This window comes from Narcine bancroftii, chromosome 1 (genome assembly GCF_036971445.1).
Source record: "Narcine bancroftii isolate sNarBan1 chromosome 1, sNarBan1.hap1, whole genome shotgun sequence".
Taxonomy (NCBI): domain Eukaryota; kingdom Metazoa; phylum Chordata; class Chondrichthyes; order Torpediniformes; family Narcinidae; genus Narcine; species Narcine bancroftii.
The window spans coordinates 404430764-404448110 of NC_091469.1; the positions used below are offsets into that span (position 1 = coordinate 404430764).

Genomic DNA, 17347 nt, shown 5'->3' on the forward strand with positions numbered 1-17347 from the left:
TTGGGTGGCACAGGCTCGTGGGCCGAAAGGGCCTGTTACTGTGCTGTATGTCTAAATTTAAATTTGAAATTGTAAAAAAAACTAATGACACTTGGTGTGGGCAAGCTGCCAATCTCCTCCCTTCCCAAGAGCAATCTGGTAGTTTCTCAAGATGACGGGCAGTCCATAAATAAATAGCTGCCAATCTCACATCCATGTTACCCTTTAAATCATTAAGCATGAGCAGTCCTGATCTTCTGCAAGATTGCAACATTTAATAATATTTTTGTCATTACAAAATTCAGAAATACCAGAGTTGCAATGAGGTCAGTTTTAGAGTCCGTAGGATTATAACCATTTGTCATGCGGCAATACCTCATGGAAACAAACTCTTCAGTACAACTGTCCATGCCAGCCAATTTGTCCATCTGAGCTGGACACATTAGCTTTCATTTGGCCAGATTCCTCTGCATGTACTAATCTAAATGTCATATAAACATTGCAATGATATCCACCTCTACCCCTTTCTCTTACTGCTTGCTCCACATACCCAACAGCCTCTATGTGAAAAAGTTGCCCCATTATTCCTTTTTAAATATGTCCCATCTCACCCTAAATCTATACCTGCTACCAAGTTCAATGGCACCTCATCCATGCCTTCAGGTTCGCATCAACCCAGGAGAATCAATGTATTACCCAACAACATTTTTAAAAAATCTATAGATACATCATTATGTATAAAATTGACAATTACCTTTCAGGCAGAGGATAGTATCATCACTGATCAAAGCTTTTCCACACTTAAAAATACCATCACATTCCTTGGAACAATACAAAATCCTGATTCGTTGCCTTACATTATTATCCATGATTGAATGCTGATTATGTTTTCTTTCATTATCTTATTTTGTCTCAGAACCGTTCACATAGGTAATCCTCTCTTAAGCTTTAGCTTAAGTTTATTTGTCACCTAGTACAATGGGAAGGGTTATTCTACAAGTGGAGAGATAGATTATTTCTAACATTGATATAGTTGAGTAAAGATCACAATTAGAGAGTATAGCATTGCAATAAAAAGAAAGATAATTTTCACCAACCAAGTTCAATAGCATGGCACTGTAATGGGGGCTCCTGGCTGTGGGGAATTAACTTTCAGCCTTTTAGCCTTTTATATGTTTAAGCCTTGATGGGAGGAAGGAGAAGAGTGTGTCTCTGAGTTTGATGGGTGTTTTGGTATGCTGGCTGCCTTTCCTAGGTAGTAAGAGGTACAGATGGAGTCATTGGAGGGAAGAGAAGTTTGTATTATGTTCTTAACTGCATTCAATACCTTGTGTAATTTCTGGTCATGAGCAGAACAGGAACTACACCATAATGTGATTCATGCCACAAGGATGCTTCCAAATATACATCTGTAGAAGTTGTTAAAGTACAATGGGGACTAGTTGAATTCCCTTATTCTTCTGAAAAATTCAAGGCAGTTGTGTGCTTTCTTGACCATCACAGAAGGATTAGAGGTGACAAGATTATGAGAGGCATAGATAGGGTGGAAAGTAAACACCTTTGTCCCATGTGAAAGTAGCAAACACCAGAACACATCAGTGCAATGTGAGGGAGGAGAGTTTAGGGATGATGTCAGGGGTAAGTTTATTTCATGTCAGGGAGCAATGGGTACTTGGAATGCATTAACCAGGGGTGGTGACGAAGCCTGGTACAACTGGGACATTTAAAAAAAAACTCTTAGAAAGGGCACATGGATACAAGGAAAATAGAGGTTATGGGTGTAAAGGAAGGAAGGTTTAATTTGTTGAGTAGGTTTCTATCAGTCAACACAACATCGTGGGCTGAAGGGCCTGTACTGAGGTGTAACGTTCTATGTTCTGCAGTCCCAGGTCAGGTCATTGAAGATATTTATCCATACAATTTGAAGCTTTCTACTGTTATGAGTTCAGAACTATTAGGACTCTGCTCCCTCTCCCAAAGTCAATGATCAGCTCCATCCAATAATCTGCAAAGGTCCCACACTCCACTTCAGGGTTTATACCCATGACTGTGAACATGATCAGCTGTGGAGCAGGTCAATCCCATTGGGTTGTTACCACTTACCTTTAGCATATTGCAACCACAAAATGAGATGGTTGGTATCATTCATGATCTTTTCATAATGGCGTGTAGCATATGTCTACTGAATATTTTATATATCCAGCTTCAAAGATGGCTTCAGACATTGCAATAATATTGTAGGTTTAGCTCACTTTTATGAAATCTCCTTTGGGAGTAATGCTCATCCTTGATATCCCATCACCTAGTTTCATTTACAATGCTCATAAAGTAAATCAATCTGTAATTAAGAATAGCTTCCATGCTATATAAATACGTCAAAGGAAACAATAGTATCATTATAAATCTGTCAAAGGTCATTCAAAGTCTGTTTAGGACCAATAGTAAAACTCAGCAGGGCAGGCTCAGGAATAAAATAACAGCTCTCAATTGGCATATATTAAAAGAATGCTATGAAACTCAATGCCTGTTAATGGATGCACTCCTCAGGCACCATTCTGGTTTGTATCACCAAAGCAAATATGCATTCAATCCACCCTCTAAAATAAGTGAATCCAAAGATAGCTCCTCAGAAAATGAATAAGTACAACAAATAAAGCTTCATTGACAACAGTTTGTTGTACGGCATATCTAAAATTAATAGCAGAGTCAATTCTACAAATTTCATCCCCATTGTGATATTACTCATTCAATCAAAAGAAGAGCCCAATCTGGGTGCACCCCATCTCAATTCTTGATCCACACTTCCTGTATTCATGACTGTGGGCCAGACATTTTTGTAAGAAGAACCTTTGTCTTTGCCATCAAAGGCAAGCACAAACTTTTATAAGTTAATTCAAAGTCTTTTACTCCAAAGTAATTCTTACAGAACTGTAAAATATATCATTAACAATGTTTTATTTTAGTTGTCCTGACAACTAAAGGGTCAAATAAGATAATAGAACCTTATAAAAGTTTGGTTCGAACATAATTTCTGACCATCGTCATTGGAAACCTGAACAAGCCTGCATTTGCATGTAAATGCACTTCAATAACTTTAGAAGGAAGTCAGGGAAACATGACTCAATCCTCACTGATGGCTCAGTAGTGGAGAGGATCAAGAATGTCATCAACTCTGAGGATCTGACTTGGAGCATCCACATTGGTGCAATCACAAAGAAGGCTCGCCTGCGGCTATATGAAGACTCCCATAAACTTCTGCAAGGGTACCGTGGAGAGCATTCTTGCTGGTTGGATCACTGTCTAGTGTGGAGGCGCCAATTCTCAGGACAAGAATAAACTCCAGAGGGTTGTTAAATTGATCTGCGACATCACGGGCACCAGACTTCACTCCATTGAGGACATCTACATGAGGTGGTGACTTAAAAAAGCAGCCTCTATCCTCAAAGACCCCCACCACCCAGGCTATGCCCACTTCACTCTGCTACCATCGGGGAAAAAATATAGGAGCCTAAAGACAAGCACTCAATGGCACAAGGACAACTTCTTCCCCACTGCCCAGATTCCTGACTAATCACTGAACCAAAGACACTGCCTGACTTTTTGTGCTCTCTTATTGTTATTATTTTTTATAGTCATGTCACAAGATGGTTATGAATGTTTGCACTTTGATACTGCTGCAAAACACCAAATTTTATGACTTGTTCATGACAATAAATTTTGATTCTGATTCTGATTATAGGAATGAATCAACTGTGTGCTAACATTATAGGCAATGAAAGTTCAACCAAAGAGGAATTGACTTGATTAAATATACTTTGTGTAATATGACAGGCATCTAAGTCCATAGATCCAGATCACTACAAAAGGAGCAGGCATGACCTGCAGAAAGTCATCCCCTGAGCAAAATGGAGTTTCCGGACTAAAATGGAAACCATGAGGAATACTTGACAGCTGTGGCAGAGTCTAAATGACATAACCTTCGACAGCAAAGTTTCACTCCCAGATTAACTCAATGCCTTCCATGCCCGATTCGACCACAAGAACAAGACGATTCACAATGGCACATCCCCATGTCCCTGATGATCCTCTCCTGTCTGTATCTGAGGATGACATGGAGAGAGAATCCAAGGAAAGCATTCAGTCTGGATGGAGAATATTAAAAATTTGTGATGACCAACTTACCATTGTATTCATGGATATCTTCAACATCTCACTCCAGAAGGACATGGTATCCACTTATAAACAGGCATCAGTCGTACCAAAGCCCAATAAGAGTGTGGTAACCTGCCTAAATGACTATTGACCAGTGGCATTCACATCAATGGTGATGAAGTGTTTTGAAAGGCTGGTGAGGAAGCATATCAGCTCCTGCCTGGGCAGCAACATGGATCAGTTCCAATTCGCCTATCATAGCAATAGGTCTATGGTGGATGCCAGTTCATTGGCTCTACACAAAGCCCTGGAACACCTGGACAGCAAAAATGCACACATCAGGATACGCTCTAATGATCATAGTTTGGCATTTAACATCATCATCCCATCAAGACTGATCAGCAAACTCTCAGACTTGGGGCTCAACACCCCACTTCATAATTGGATCCTTAATTTCCTCATCTATAGAACACAATCAGTGAGGATTGATAAGAACATCTCCTCCACAATCTCCATCAGTACCAGAGTATCACAGGGCTGCATTGTTAGCCCTTTGCTCTACTCATTTAACACCTATGACTGTATGGCTTGGTACGACAGTGATACTATCTACAAATGTGCTGACGATACCATAGTAGTGAGTTGTATAAAACGGGGTGATCTGTCAGTATACAGGAGGGAGGTTGGCCGAATGGTGCACCAACAACACCATTGCACTCATTGAAAGCAAAATCAAGGAGCTGATTGTTGACCAGAAAGGGAAAACCAGATGTGTAGATTCCAGTGATCACTAGGGGATCAGAGGTGGGGAGGGTGAACAAATTTAAGTTGATAGGAGTTACTATGTCAGAGGACCTTTCCTGGACCCAACACACAAATGGCTTTGCGAAGAGAGCATGTCAGCACCTCTACTTCCTCAGGAGTTTCCGAAGGTTTGCTATGACATTGGAAACCCTGGAAAATTTCTACAGATGTATGGTGAAAAGTGTGCTGACTGACTGCATTACGGTCTGATATGGGTTCACCAATACCCTGAGTGTAAAACCATATAGGTGCCACAAAGCTTATACCACCAGGTTCAGGAATAGCTGCTACCCATCCACCATAAGACTCCTCAACAATAAACTCAATCAGGGTGTCATTTGAGGACTCTTATTTTTGTAATTTATTGTTTTAGTTATTTTCTGCCTCTCTCTATTGCACAGTCAGTTGTTTCCATTTTGTTTATATGTGTACATTGTGTACAGTTATTTTGCACTATCAGTAAGTGGTACTTCTGCCTCACCCACAGTAAATAAAAATCTCAAAGGTTTGTGTGATGTCAGCACCAAGGGGGGGGGGATTTGTGGGCATGCCCCCCTCTTGCAAGGTGCTGTGCCCCCATACGCTTGTGGCCATTACTCACCATTAGATCTACCCAGCGTCCAGCTTGACACACACTAGTGACTCTCCACACAATAAAAGCAGCGCTTTTGACTGCTACGTCAAGACAGAGGAGGTTTGCGTCTGCTCAACAGGTGGATCACCACCAGCAACTGCCTCCCCGCCCCCCGCTGAGGAAGTTTACGAATGTCGGACTGTGCCCCTCCCAATTACCGTAATGCCCTCCTCTAACACTCATTCTGGTGCCAACCCTGAACATGTATGTTCTCTGACAATAATCTGAAATCTGTTGTTATTATAACTAGTGTCCAAGGAGTTGCAACTATCTTCTGAAAATGATCATGTAGTTCCTTACCTGTTTACTCAAAAGTAGGACGTTCAGAATTAATATAATGTGATAGCTTCATATTAAAAGCAAAATGTTGGATGAAGCCTTTATTTCACTTTGGGGTTGCTCATTTGGACAATCTAAATTGGAAGAAGCCAGGGGCCCTGAAATTCCATAGGGCTACTTCAAATCTTCTCGAGTAAATTTGGCAGCAGATCTACAGAACCTCTGGAGAAATGACATCAGCAGCCCTTTTCAGTCACTTACACCGTTTCCCTGGGACTTCTCCCAGTCTCCCACTGAGGTAACAGCAGGAGACCAACAGAGCCCCCACAGAAATCTCGGAGCCAGGATGTTTTAACTCCTCTGATTCCCTATTTTTACAAACAGTTTCACATGGAATAATCCTTTTTTTTTCCCAGGCCATAATTAAGAGTTCATGCCACTTGTTTAGAAAATAAAACTGGGGCCTAGTTTGCTGAGAATGTTACTAGTGTCATTGGATTATAAATATGTGTAAATCAAATTTAAAGAAAATCACATCAATCTCAGAAAACATTTGATAAGTAAATTAATACTTGGATCCATCAGAATTACAAAGCTTACAGTGTGTGTATGTGCGTGCGTGCATGTGTGAGTATGTGTGTAAATGTGAACAAAATAATAAATTAAAAGGAGATAAGCAAATTATAGAACTAGTCTAGTGGGGGTGGAATGGTATAATGTTGCTCTGATGGATTAATAAATAATGAGAGATAAAGAAACGGAGGGAGAAGACTGACAATTCGGAAGGCTGGTGAGGATTAGAGAGGTAATGTGAAAGGGTTGATACATAAGTAATGGATAGTGGATGGAAATTTTTTAAGGTGATAGGTCAAGAATGGAGGAAGAAGGTGAGGAAAGGGGACAATTTAAGGAAGCAAAAAAGAAAAGGAAGGTTGAAGGTATGTTGAAATTCTGACAGATTGGTGTTTGAAGGAGGACACAATTTAACAGGACTGGTAGTGACAATGAAATTATTTCCCATTTGCGGTGGAAAGTAAGTCACCGGTCCTAAATATTGCATAGTACAATAGGACACCTTGTAAAACAAAATGAATGAAGAAGGTGATAAGGAGATTTTTTTTTTAAATTTAGACATGCAGCATGGTAATAGGCCCTTCTTGGCCCACAAGCCTGTGCCATCCAAATACACCAATTAATCTACCAACCACACACATTTTTATTTGAAAATTTTATTTATTAATCCTGATAAACCATACAACCCCACACATTTTTTTTAAGGGTTGCAGAAACCAGAACACACAGGGGAAACCCATGCCAACAGGGGGGACTTAGAAGCACCAGATACAAACCTGAGTCTCTGGTGCTAACTGCTATGGTAACCATAACGCTGTATATAGCTTATCATGCAGAATAGCTTTGCAAGATTTTAGTTGGCACGTAGTTATGGATGTCTAAGGAGATGCCTTTTGCACAAATAACCAAATAAGACAAAGTGAATCAAGTAACGAGCTAACATTCGAGTGGGATAATCCTAGTGGGTAAGGGGGTGAGCTGCTTTGGATGAATGGGGTATTTTGTCAACATGAGCAGTGTTGTCTTGAACAATAGCTTTAGATTTCAGATTTCAGATTTATTACCAGAGTACATACATGACATCACACACAACCCTGAGATTCCTTTTTCCTTTTATAGTAGCATTGCCTATTAAAATTTCAGTTTTTTTGCTGAGATATTTGCTTTTCCTCTTACTAAAGTCATCAAAGCTAAGGGACTCAATAACAATATAGATGAATAGGCATGGCAATTGATTCCATTCAAACTGAAACATTTCTATTTATCAGATTTCACATTTCTTTTTTATATTTATGCTTTATAACTTATCAGCCACCTTCTAGTCATTTTTTTCATTGGGAGGTGACAATGAGACCCTGTGAAGATACAGTGAGAATGGCGGGGAATATAAACAAGTTAAGTGAATTGGTAAGAACATGGCAGATGGAATATAATCTGGAAGAATGTGAGGGAATCTACTTTCGTGGAAAAAGTAGTAAGGAAGGATACTTTTTAAACAGTGAAAGATTGAAAGATATTGGTTTTCAAAGGGAAATAATTCTTCTGTACATAAATCATCATTATGTATAGCTAGCAATTGGGAGGACAAACAGTTTGTTGACCTATATTGCATAAAGTTTCAGTTCAAGTGTGTAGAGCTATTTTACCCTATTTATATAGAGCCTCACTGGGAGAGCTTCAGGAATAATACATACAGATCTGAAGTGCCTACCTATGGAAGTATATACTTGCAAAATTAGGAGTAGTGTACATTAAAGGTTCACCAAATTAATCCATGGGATGGCAGATTTGGTTCATTTAAGCACAGTAGGTCTATATTTTCTTTAATTTAAAAGAATGAGTGGTGACTTCTTTGAAGCATACAAAATGCTCATGGAGCTTGTCAGAATAGATTTAACTTTTCCCCTGGCCAGTGCATCAAGAATCAGGGATCACACAATAAAAATAAACAAGAAATTTGTGTCTTCTACTTTTACATACTGGGTCAGTTCATTTCGTCTTCTTCTCCTTCTGTCATTTTAGGGCAGGGGTGAAGGAGGGAGGGAAGGGAGGGGGGGGGAAAGGGGAGAAAATGACACTGTGTATATTCAAGAGGGAAATGTTTGTGTGTATTTTGGTCAGTATGGTTCATAGTGTGAAAAATAAATAAAAAAATCAGGGATCACAGCCTCAAAATAAGGGGTCAACTAGTGAGGGAAGAGATGAGAGCAAATTTCTGCATGGAGGGTGGAGTGAATCTTTAGAGTCCTTTAATTGCTCAGAATGTTCAGTGAGCAATAGATTTAAAGAGAATTAAGGGCTAAGATGTTAGTGTGAGAAAGTAAAGAGACAGTCAATGTTATTAAATTATTCTATTCCTTTATAATGTTTTATTGTTTGAAAACACATATATCAGTAGGCATAATTGTTATTTATTATTGTTAGTGCGTCTTTGTATGAAATGTAGCTTATATAATTATTAATTCCTTAGACTGGGATTTCTTTTCAAATTAATTTGAATATAACTTAGGGATCCAACATGGTGACAGGCCCCTCTGGCTCCTCTGGCCCACGAGCCTACATTTCCCAAATACATCCATACTAACCCTGTATGTCTTTAGAATAAGGGTAGAAACTGAAGTATCTAGAAGAAACCCACACAGTCATGGAAACAAGTACAAAATCCTTACAGGCAACAGCAGATTTGAACTCAGTTGCTGGTTCTGTAATATCGTTGCACTTATTCCTGCACCCCATGCCAAGTTATTGGTGTTTGATCATCAGTATTTTAATGTAATTAAATACTGAAGTGATTTTGATTCAATTAATATACAGAAGGGATTTTCTTTCAGTTAGTTCAGACCCATAGACTAATAAATTCATTCATTTGTATTTGCGATCCTGAAAATATTTTCGGTAAGTATCTTTTCCAGTTAAAAATCTAAAGCTGATTCCAAATGTGATTTTTCTGTCAGGTGCTTAAAATATTAAATTTCTTTTAAGTTCATGACTTCTGAATGAACAACAATCAGGCCAAATTCTTAAAATACACTCAATTGATGTGAAATTGTCTTTCAACAATCTCTGCACAAATTTATGGAAAGAAGAAAGCAGACCCAGAATTTTTCCAGGTGCCTTGCTGTGAGAATGGTTAGGAATTTACTGCAGACTCGTTCATACTTTTTATCATTATCCCAAAGGACTGTTGTCATGCCAATCACCAGTGAGTTCAATCCAGATGTGGTTTTGGTATCAGCTGGTTTTGATGCAGTCAAAGGTCATGCCTCTCTGCTGGGTCGACTCAAAGTCAAAGCCAAATGTAAGTTCTTCCAGTTCTGTGCTGTGACCAAGATTACACAGTAGGAAAACCTGTGAAAAGCAAACACTCAAAAGCACAACTGTTATTTTGGTTTCTGTTCTATCAGGCTATGTCCTCCTTCCATTATATCTTAGCTGCTCCCTTCCATGCCTGTGGGAGATCTGACAAATGAGTCTGCAGACTACTGCACAACTTCTCTGGCAGGAAGGTTCTTCATTACTCCTCCCTTCCAACTGTTGAACTTGGCTGATTTAACTGGCACAGACTCCAAAATCTATTTTAACTCAGAATCTTTTGACTGATAGCAGTTTTACAGTCTTTCAAAATAATAAAAATTGTGGAAAACATTTGTGGAAACGTGTCATTTGGCAAAGTTTTAACCATTACTGTATATTTTCAACAGTCAAATCTAAGATCCAGGTTGCAGTTGCTAGGCTAATGGATAGACTTTATAATTTTTCTTTCTCAGTGGGGGATTCTGCAAACTAGGAGTACAGTTTGTGAACTGGCTTGCAGGGGTCAGCTCTCCCCTCAGAATTAGGTGTTTGTTTATTTCAAGGCATTGGAATGCAAATAAAAAAAAACTGTCTTCACATGGAACTGTTTACTTTTATACTGATACTTCAGTTAACTGCTATCTCAGATTGCTGAGAAGATAATTAAATGTTCACAGCATCCACAAAGTATCAAGTGAAAAGATACTGAGCTGTAACCATTTAGCTTCATTGAGAAACATAACACCTCAAAAACATAATTTTATACTTGTTCTGTGTGAAAATTTAGAGAAAAAAAACAAATTTAATCTGTGTGGAAAAAATAGATCAGCCACAAGGATAAATGTTGTTAATTCCTTAGACTAGGATTCCTCAGTACTGTTGGAGACACACAGCAGACTGCTGATTCTGGAATCTGCAAATGAAGTCTCGATTCAAGGTTTTGGCTCAAACATTGACCCTTCTTTTCTCCCACTAATGTTGCTTGACCCACTGAGTTCCTCCAGCATACTGTGATTAGCTTTGCTCAGTACTCTCATTCAATATAGCATTTTATATTATTAGTATCACCAACATTATGGAATGTAATCAAATAAAATGTGATACCAATTTACTCAAAGAAGTATTAACACAGAAAGAGACAGTTCTGAAGATGAATGATAAAGGAGGAAAGAGAGTTAGTAATGTGAATAGACTTAGGGAGGGAAATTCCAAAACTTTAGACCATAGCAAGTGAAGGCATGGCTGATAATAGAATAGTTCATTCAGGAATGCTCAAGGATCCAGCAAAGGAGAAGTGTGGCTGCCTCCGAGAAATGTATGTTTGGAGGTGATGTAAGAAGGCCACGGAGAGATCGGAAACAATGATGAAGAATTTAAAAGTCAGGAACTTCAGAAACAGGAGACATCACAAGGTAGCATATAAAGGAATAATGCACAAATTGATATGTTGGCAACAGTTTTGAATGACATCAGTTTTACAAAGTAACCAGACAGGGATATCATGTCTGGGGATAACAAGACACGAGGGAAAGCATCAGCAGGAGAAAAAGGAAAGTTGAATTCAAATAATGTTATCAAAGGTGTAAATAGACAGTCTTTGTGAAGGCATGGATATGTTAACCATAAGCTAATATGATACCAGAACCTAGAAATTTGATTAGAAAACAATTTGTTTCAGATTTGTATGCATTAATTGCACATCAGCCACATATGGTAAAGTTTTGAAGTGTTTATGTCCGTTTCTAAAAGCCCCATCAATCAAGAAATTGGACAAGCATAATTCACCTCAATGGAGGTGTCAGAGAGTTTAAAATCCCTACAGTCATAAAGTTCTACCACAGATTTATCCATGCTATTCAAGCTAGTCCCATTTGCCTATTTTCAACCCATATGCCTCCAAATTGACTCAATGTCTTTTAAATGTTATAATTGTCCCCAATTCTATTACTTCCTCTGGTAGTCATTTCATGTACCCACCACTGTCTCTGTGAAGAAGGTATCCCTCAGGTCCCTTTCAAATCTTTCCCCTCTCACCTTAAAACTATGCCCTTAGGTTTTAGATGCCCCTGCCCTGCAAAAGGCTGTCTATTTAACCTATCTATGCCCCTCTTAAATATATAAACTTACATAAGGATGACTACTCAGTCTTCTATGTTCCAGGAAGTAAAGCCTCAGCATATTCAGTCTCTTCCTATTATTTAAGTCTGCCAGTCCCAGTAACAATCTAGGTGTTCCTTCCTCTGTTGCATCTTATGTGACTTTCATCATTCACACAGTAAAATGAGTAAATTATACAGAGCGTAGGAAAGTAAACATTCCCACTAATACTTGATTCCAGTTGAACTGACTTTCCCACGTTGATCTATGTGTTCTCTCAGAGACAGCATTAAGGAAGATCACAGTATATCTGCATCTGCTCCTGCAATTAAAACTTAGATGTTTGTTGTGTTAGTGATCTAGCTGTACAAGTGACCAAATTAGGCTGTGCCTTCTGAGTCTAGCACCCCAATTTCTTTTCTCCACTTCAATTTTCTCCTCTTTTAAAATTTTTCTTCTCAATTCCCTTCTATAGTTTCCCACTCTCCATTACATCCCTGCAAACCTCCAATCTCAATGCACGCCTTCATCTTTTTGGCTGCTTGGGTATCTCCCACGGACATACTCTCCAACAGCACTGACATGCTTTCCTGCATCCAAAAGGCAACACAAAAAAGGAGATAGCAGCTGCAAACTTAGACAACAGCTGCTATCTGTGATCATGCCACTTTCACATGGGGGGAAATCACAATGCTCATTGTTAAAATGGTGAGGATCCTCCAATTTAATAAGTTTTGATTTCAATGCACCCAGTTTGACATCAAAGCAAAATTTGCCACTTCCCATTTTGTGTAAGAAAATAATTGAAATCCAAGTTCTAGGCACAAGTTTGCGAATCATCCATGTGACACAGCATCAATCATTTGCCAATTGGCAAGATATTTTTAAATTCAAGTGTCAGACAATGATCAGTGTCAGATATTTATTTTATGATATGGCATTGTACTGAGTTGTTCATACATTTCCTGCCTCTTAAAGGTATAGCAATCAGAATCCATGTTTAAGATATTTTCTTCATTAACCGGTCACTTTTAGTTATAGAAAGATATAACTAATGCACCTGGTGCAATAAATTCAAATGTCTGTTCTTGCTTCTGTTTATTTTTATTGTCAAGTCAAATATTATGAGAGGGAGTATATTGCGAAGAAAGAATAGTAATAAAATGATGAATAAAGTGAGGAAACAGAGAAAGGATGGCACTGAAAGATGAATGTAAATATTATTTTTTAAGGCTTGGATTTCTTCTACACAAGGATCTTTCTGAATGTGTAAGAGCTTGGTCATCGGTTTGACTCAGGGGTCTATTTTTTTTACGATTAGGAAAATTGGAAATTTTGAAGACAGTTTCAATATTTATGTGAATATGCTGCTATTTTTGTTTTATGCCTCGCATTCCTTGATGACTTTGGGCTTCGGGGTTAGGTTTCTGTGAAGCAATTGGTTTGCGCACAAGATATTTAGACCCTCACTCCAAAATATTTGACCTAATACAAGGAGGCATCACAAGCACAAGCGAATGTTATATGTGTGGTCAGATTGACATTTCCAAGATAACTGACCAATAAGCAATAACCAAATTGTAAGATATTTGGGGAAACTTTTGACAAAATGCTGATATTGGACATAAATCAAGTCAGGTTTCTGGTCCCCTGTCTTGAATGTGACCAAAAAATCACTCCTGTAGTTTGTATAGCAAAGGGATTCTAAAATACAAATAATTTCCCATTCAAAAGTATTTTACATGATCAGAAATTAATTTGGTATCAATTATTAAGACAGGAATTACTGGTTATTTTGCTATTAAAGTGTTGTGAATTGTTATTTTCATGTACTTAATCTGAATTATCTAATTATCATAGTCTATTCTCCTATGTATTTCAAACATAAACCTCAGAGAATAGATGAATGATATTTAAAAGCTCAAGAGATTACCCTGTAACTCATTCCACTGCAGGGATTTAGGGAGAGGGAAGGTCCTGCTGGTTTTTAGGAGACTCTGATGTATGTCTCTGTGTGTTTTAGCTGCATGTGGTGATTAGAAACCATCTGCTCTTTGGTTTGCTAACTCTCAGGCTTTCACACCCTACTTGTGTCTAGAGATTGGGCTGGTCCTAGCTCCAGGGAGCCTGAGGTGTTATAATGTTATTGTCTGGTTTTATTTACTATTGAGAGAATGGAGAGTGACATATTTTAAAACATTCTGTCCAGGATAAGGTCATAAGAGAGAATTTCTTGCACATAAAATCAAACTTAGATAGAATTATTTATTATCCAGAAAAATATTAAATTATACAAATGCAAATGTTAAAATAGGTTTTAAGGCATTTGCAGCATTTGAATAATATTGTAAAAGATATAACTGCATTAATGAACTTTAATTAATTAAAGAACAATGAACATTTACATCTAGATGTAAGTTTTTATTGCAGTATTTATTTAATACATCAGAGTTTTAAAATATCAATGACTTGGTGTTGCGTGGCTTGGCTTTACGTTATGTTGATGCAGTCAAATGCTATGCTAGAAAGTAGTAGAATTCAGATTCACTTTTGTGGCGGTCCAGTGATAAATCTAAGACAGTCAAAAAGGAAGCCATTTCATTCTTGCCACTCTTTCTTGCATTTCCCAGAGTTCAAGGACAGCAATTGCGTGACCTGGAAATAAATGCTCTCCACTGCCGGATGGTTTAAGACACAAGAAGTTATACAAACATGGAAAAAGCAACCAAATAATGAAAAGCTTGCAGTATTTTTTTTCATTGCTTATTTCAGTCTGTGCTGTGAGTATCTTTAAAATAAAACTTTTGTCATGTGAAGCACAAAAGTCTGCTGACGATATGATTATAATGAAACACCGAAATGCCGGCGAAACTCAGCAGATTTCACAGCATCCATAGGAGGTAAAGATATATAACCAATGTTTCAGGCTTGAGCCCTTCTTCAAGGTATGAATAAAAAGCAGACAGGCACCTGAATTAAAAAGCTGGGTAAAAGGAAAAAAAGAGCAAGGGGAGGAGCACAGACCATAAGGCAAAAGGTGATCATTGATACAGGAGGACAGAAGAGAAAAGGTAAAGATTGATCGGAGATGAGGTGGCTCTGTAAATACAAAGCTGGAAGAAAGGAGATGGAGGGAAAAGGAAAGAGAGAGAGAGTGCTAGAATAAAGAAAGAATATGGATAGAAGGGGGGTAGCTAACAGAAACCAGAGAAGTCAATGTTAATATCATCTGGTTGGAAGGTACCATGTGGTGTTGTTCCTCCAATTTGCGGGTGGTCTCAGTCTGGCAGTGCGCATAAATCCATGGACAGTTATGTCAACATGGGAATGTTGCGGGGGGAATTGAAAGGGGTGTCACTGGGAAATCCTCACGATTGTGGCTGACAGAGCCAAGGTGTTCAATGAAGTGATCTCCCAGTTAGTATCCAGTCTCTCCAATGTAGAGGAGACCACAATGGGAGCACCAGATGCCAAAGATGACCCCTGCAGATTCAATAAAAATATAATGTTGCTTCACTTGGAAGGACAGTTTGGGGCATCAAGTGGTGGTGAGGGAGGAGGTGTAGGCGCAAGTGTAGTACTTCCTGTGGTCACAAGGGTAGACACATCTTCGCCTATCCTCCCCTCTCTTCCTTCTGCAGGGACCGCTCCCTCCGTGACTCCCTCATCCACTCCTCTCCACCATTTTCCCCCTTGGCACCTACCTTTGTGATGGCAAGTTTTTCAGTGTAAAATTAGTCATTTGCTGCCCTTTGAATCAAATTTTGCAAATTCAAGTTGCAGACTTTGAGCATTAATTTAAGCTGACTCTTCTGTACAGTAGTGACAAATTCCAACATCATCAACATACTTTCCTTTTAATGAAATTTTAAACCAAAGCTCTGTTTCCATATTCTGATAATTTATTTTAAATATGCTAAATTCATACCCTCTAAAATTGTCTCCCTAAATCTCCCAGCCTCTCAAATAAACAATCTAAAACCTTACTTTTTCACCCCCATTATCTCTTTTTGTTTCTTGGATTCAGATTTTTATTCCATGGTGTTCTAATGAAGTGTCTTAAAACAGTAAAGGTCTTGTATAAATCAGGTTATAATTATAACTCTGTTATAAGAGCTAGGGTAGGGTTAGGGAAATCATGAGTCATTTTGATCACGGGCCCAGCAGGCTCCTGATGCACTCTACCCTCTGCACGTGCAAAATAAAGTAAATTATGGGCTTATAGGTTTGATCCAATGGCTTGCTGGTCATTTCTGTTGCATGTTAAATATGTCGAGAAGCTGTGGTGGCTTTGGATGAGAATGAATTGACATATCATTTGATCTTTTATTCAGAGATTGGCAATGTGCGGCAGCCATGCACAAGAGTGTTATGAGAAGAGTTTCTCTGTTTAGCTCTCCATCCCTGGAAGATGGCACAGCAAAGCTAATATTAGTTGGCATAAACTAGGTAGTGGCTCTCTACTGCTCTCCACTGTCTCTTACTGGTCCTATAAGTATGTTTTGTGAGCTCAAAGTAGGTGCAGTTACTCCAGCTGTGGTGCATTTTGATTTGCTTGTTATATTTTGAAGGACAGCTCACATCATGTGAAATAGAGAATAATTTGATTGAGATCCTTTCCAGTCATTTCCCCAATAAGATAACAGTTAATTTCCTGTGAGCTCTTCCCTTCCTGCATTCAGTTAAATGCAATGACACATCCTAGGTGTCATGTCTGCTAAGATTGTGAAAGACACTTCACAGATCCTGTCTTATAGTTTTTTTTTAGTATTCCACTAAAATAAGTATTTGTGATGTTACATTTTTCCCCTCTGGTGTCACTTGTAATGATTCAGCTGTTTCTTTTTAATGGAAACATTTCCTCCACAGTTTAATCCTGGAAAACAAACAGCAACAATGCATGGGAACACTTGTCTAAAATTTAAACATTTTCATAAACTGAAATTTTATTTTTAAGAATGAAATAGACTTGCAATTTTTATCTCCATTAAAACCAAGGCCACACTGATTCCCTTTAATGTACAATTAATGACCAGATGGAAGAGAAACAGCCTAACAAGTGATCTTCATTAACAATTTGGATGAATGTTCCTGCTTGAAAGAATTGAACTTATTTGCATGAGATAACTTTGCCAATGTAAATCTGCAGAGCCCATATTTTAACTGCGATTGAGAAAATTATCCCCATCTTTTATCATCCATATTCTCCAGCAATATAGAAATAAGACTTTAAATAAAAATTCACTTGAATACATTGAATAATATCAATAAACAAAAATTCTGCAGAAAGCATTTATTGGCTGGGAGGTGTGCTAGTGTACCCTAACTTTGAGTTGTACCCCAAAGAGGTGGGAGAATCAGAGGGAGTATTAGTGGGCAATTGTGAGAGAATGGGTTAGAAGGAAAGAAGTTGGAAAGTGGGATTGGTGGGGTTTCTCTGGGATCTGGCAGACTCAGTGGGCTGAATATCCTCCTCCAACTGTAAGGAAATATGAAATGTGAACTTACCAAAAGCAAAGGAAATTTTGTAATACT

The 17347-nt window shown here is 38.4% G+C and overlaps 1 protein-coding gene across 11 annotated transcripts in view; it reads left to right on the forward strand.

Moving 5' to 3' along the window:
* Positions 1–14592, forward strand: part of LOC138751496 (histone deacetylase 9-like) — an 851890-nt gene extending 837298 nt beyond the window's left edge. For all 11 annotated transcript variants that reach the window (XM_069913815.1, XM_069913825.1, XM_069913826.1 and 8 more), the window contains one exon: positions 14443–14592. In XM_069913815.1, coding sequence (XP_069769916.1) covers positions 14443–14503 — 61 coding nt within the window. In that variant the 3' untranslated portion in view covers positions 14504–14592. The remainder of the gene's footprint in view (positions 1–14442) is intronic.
* The last annotated feature ends 2755 nt before the right edge of the window (positions 14593–17347 follow it).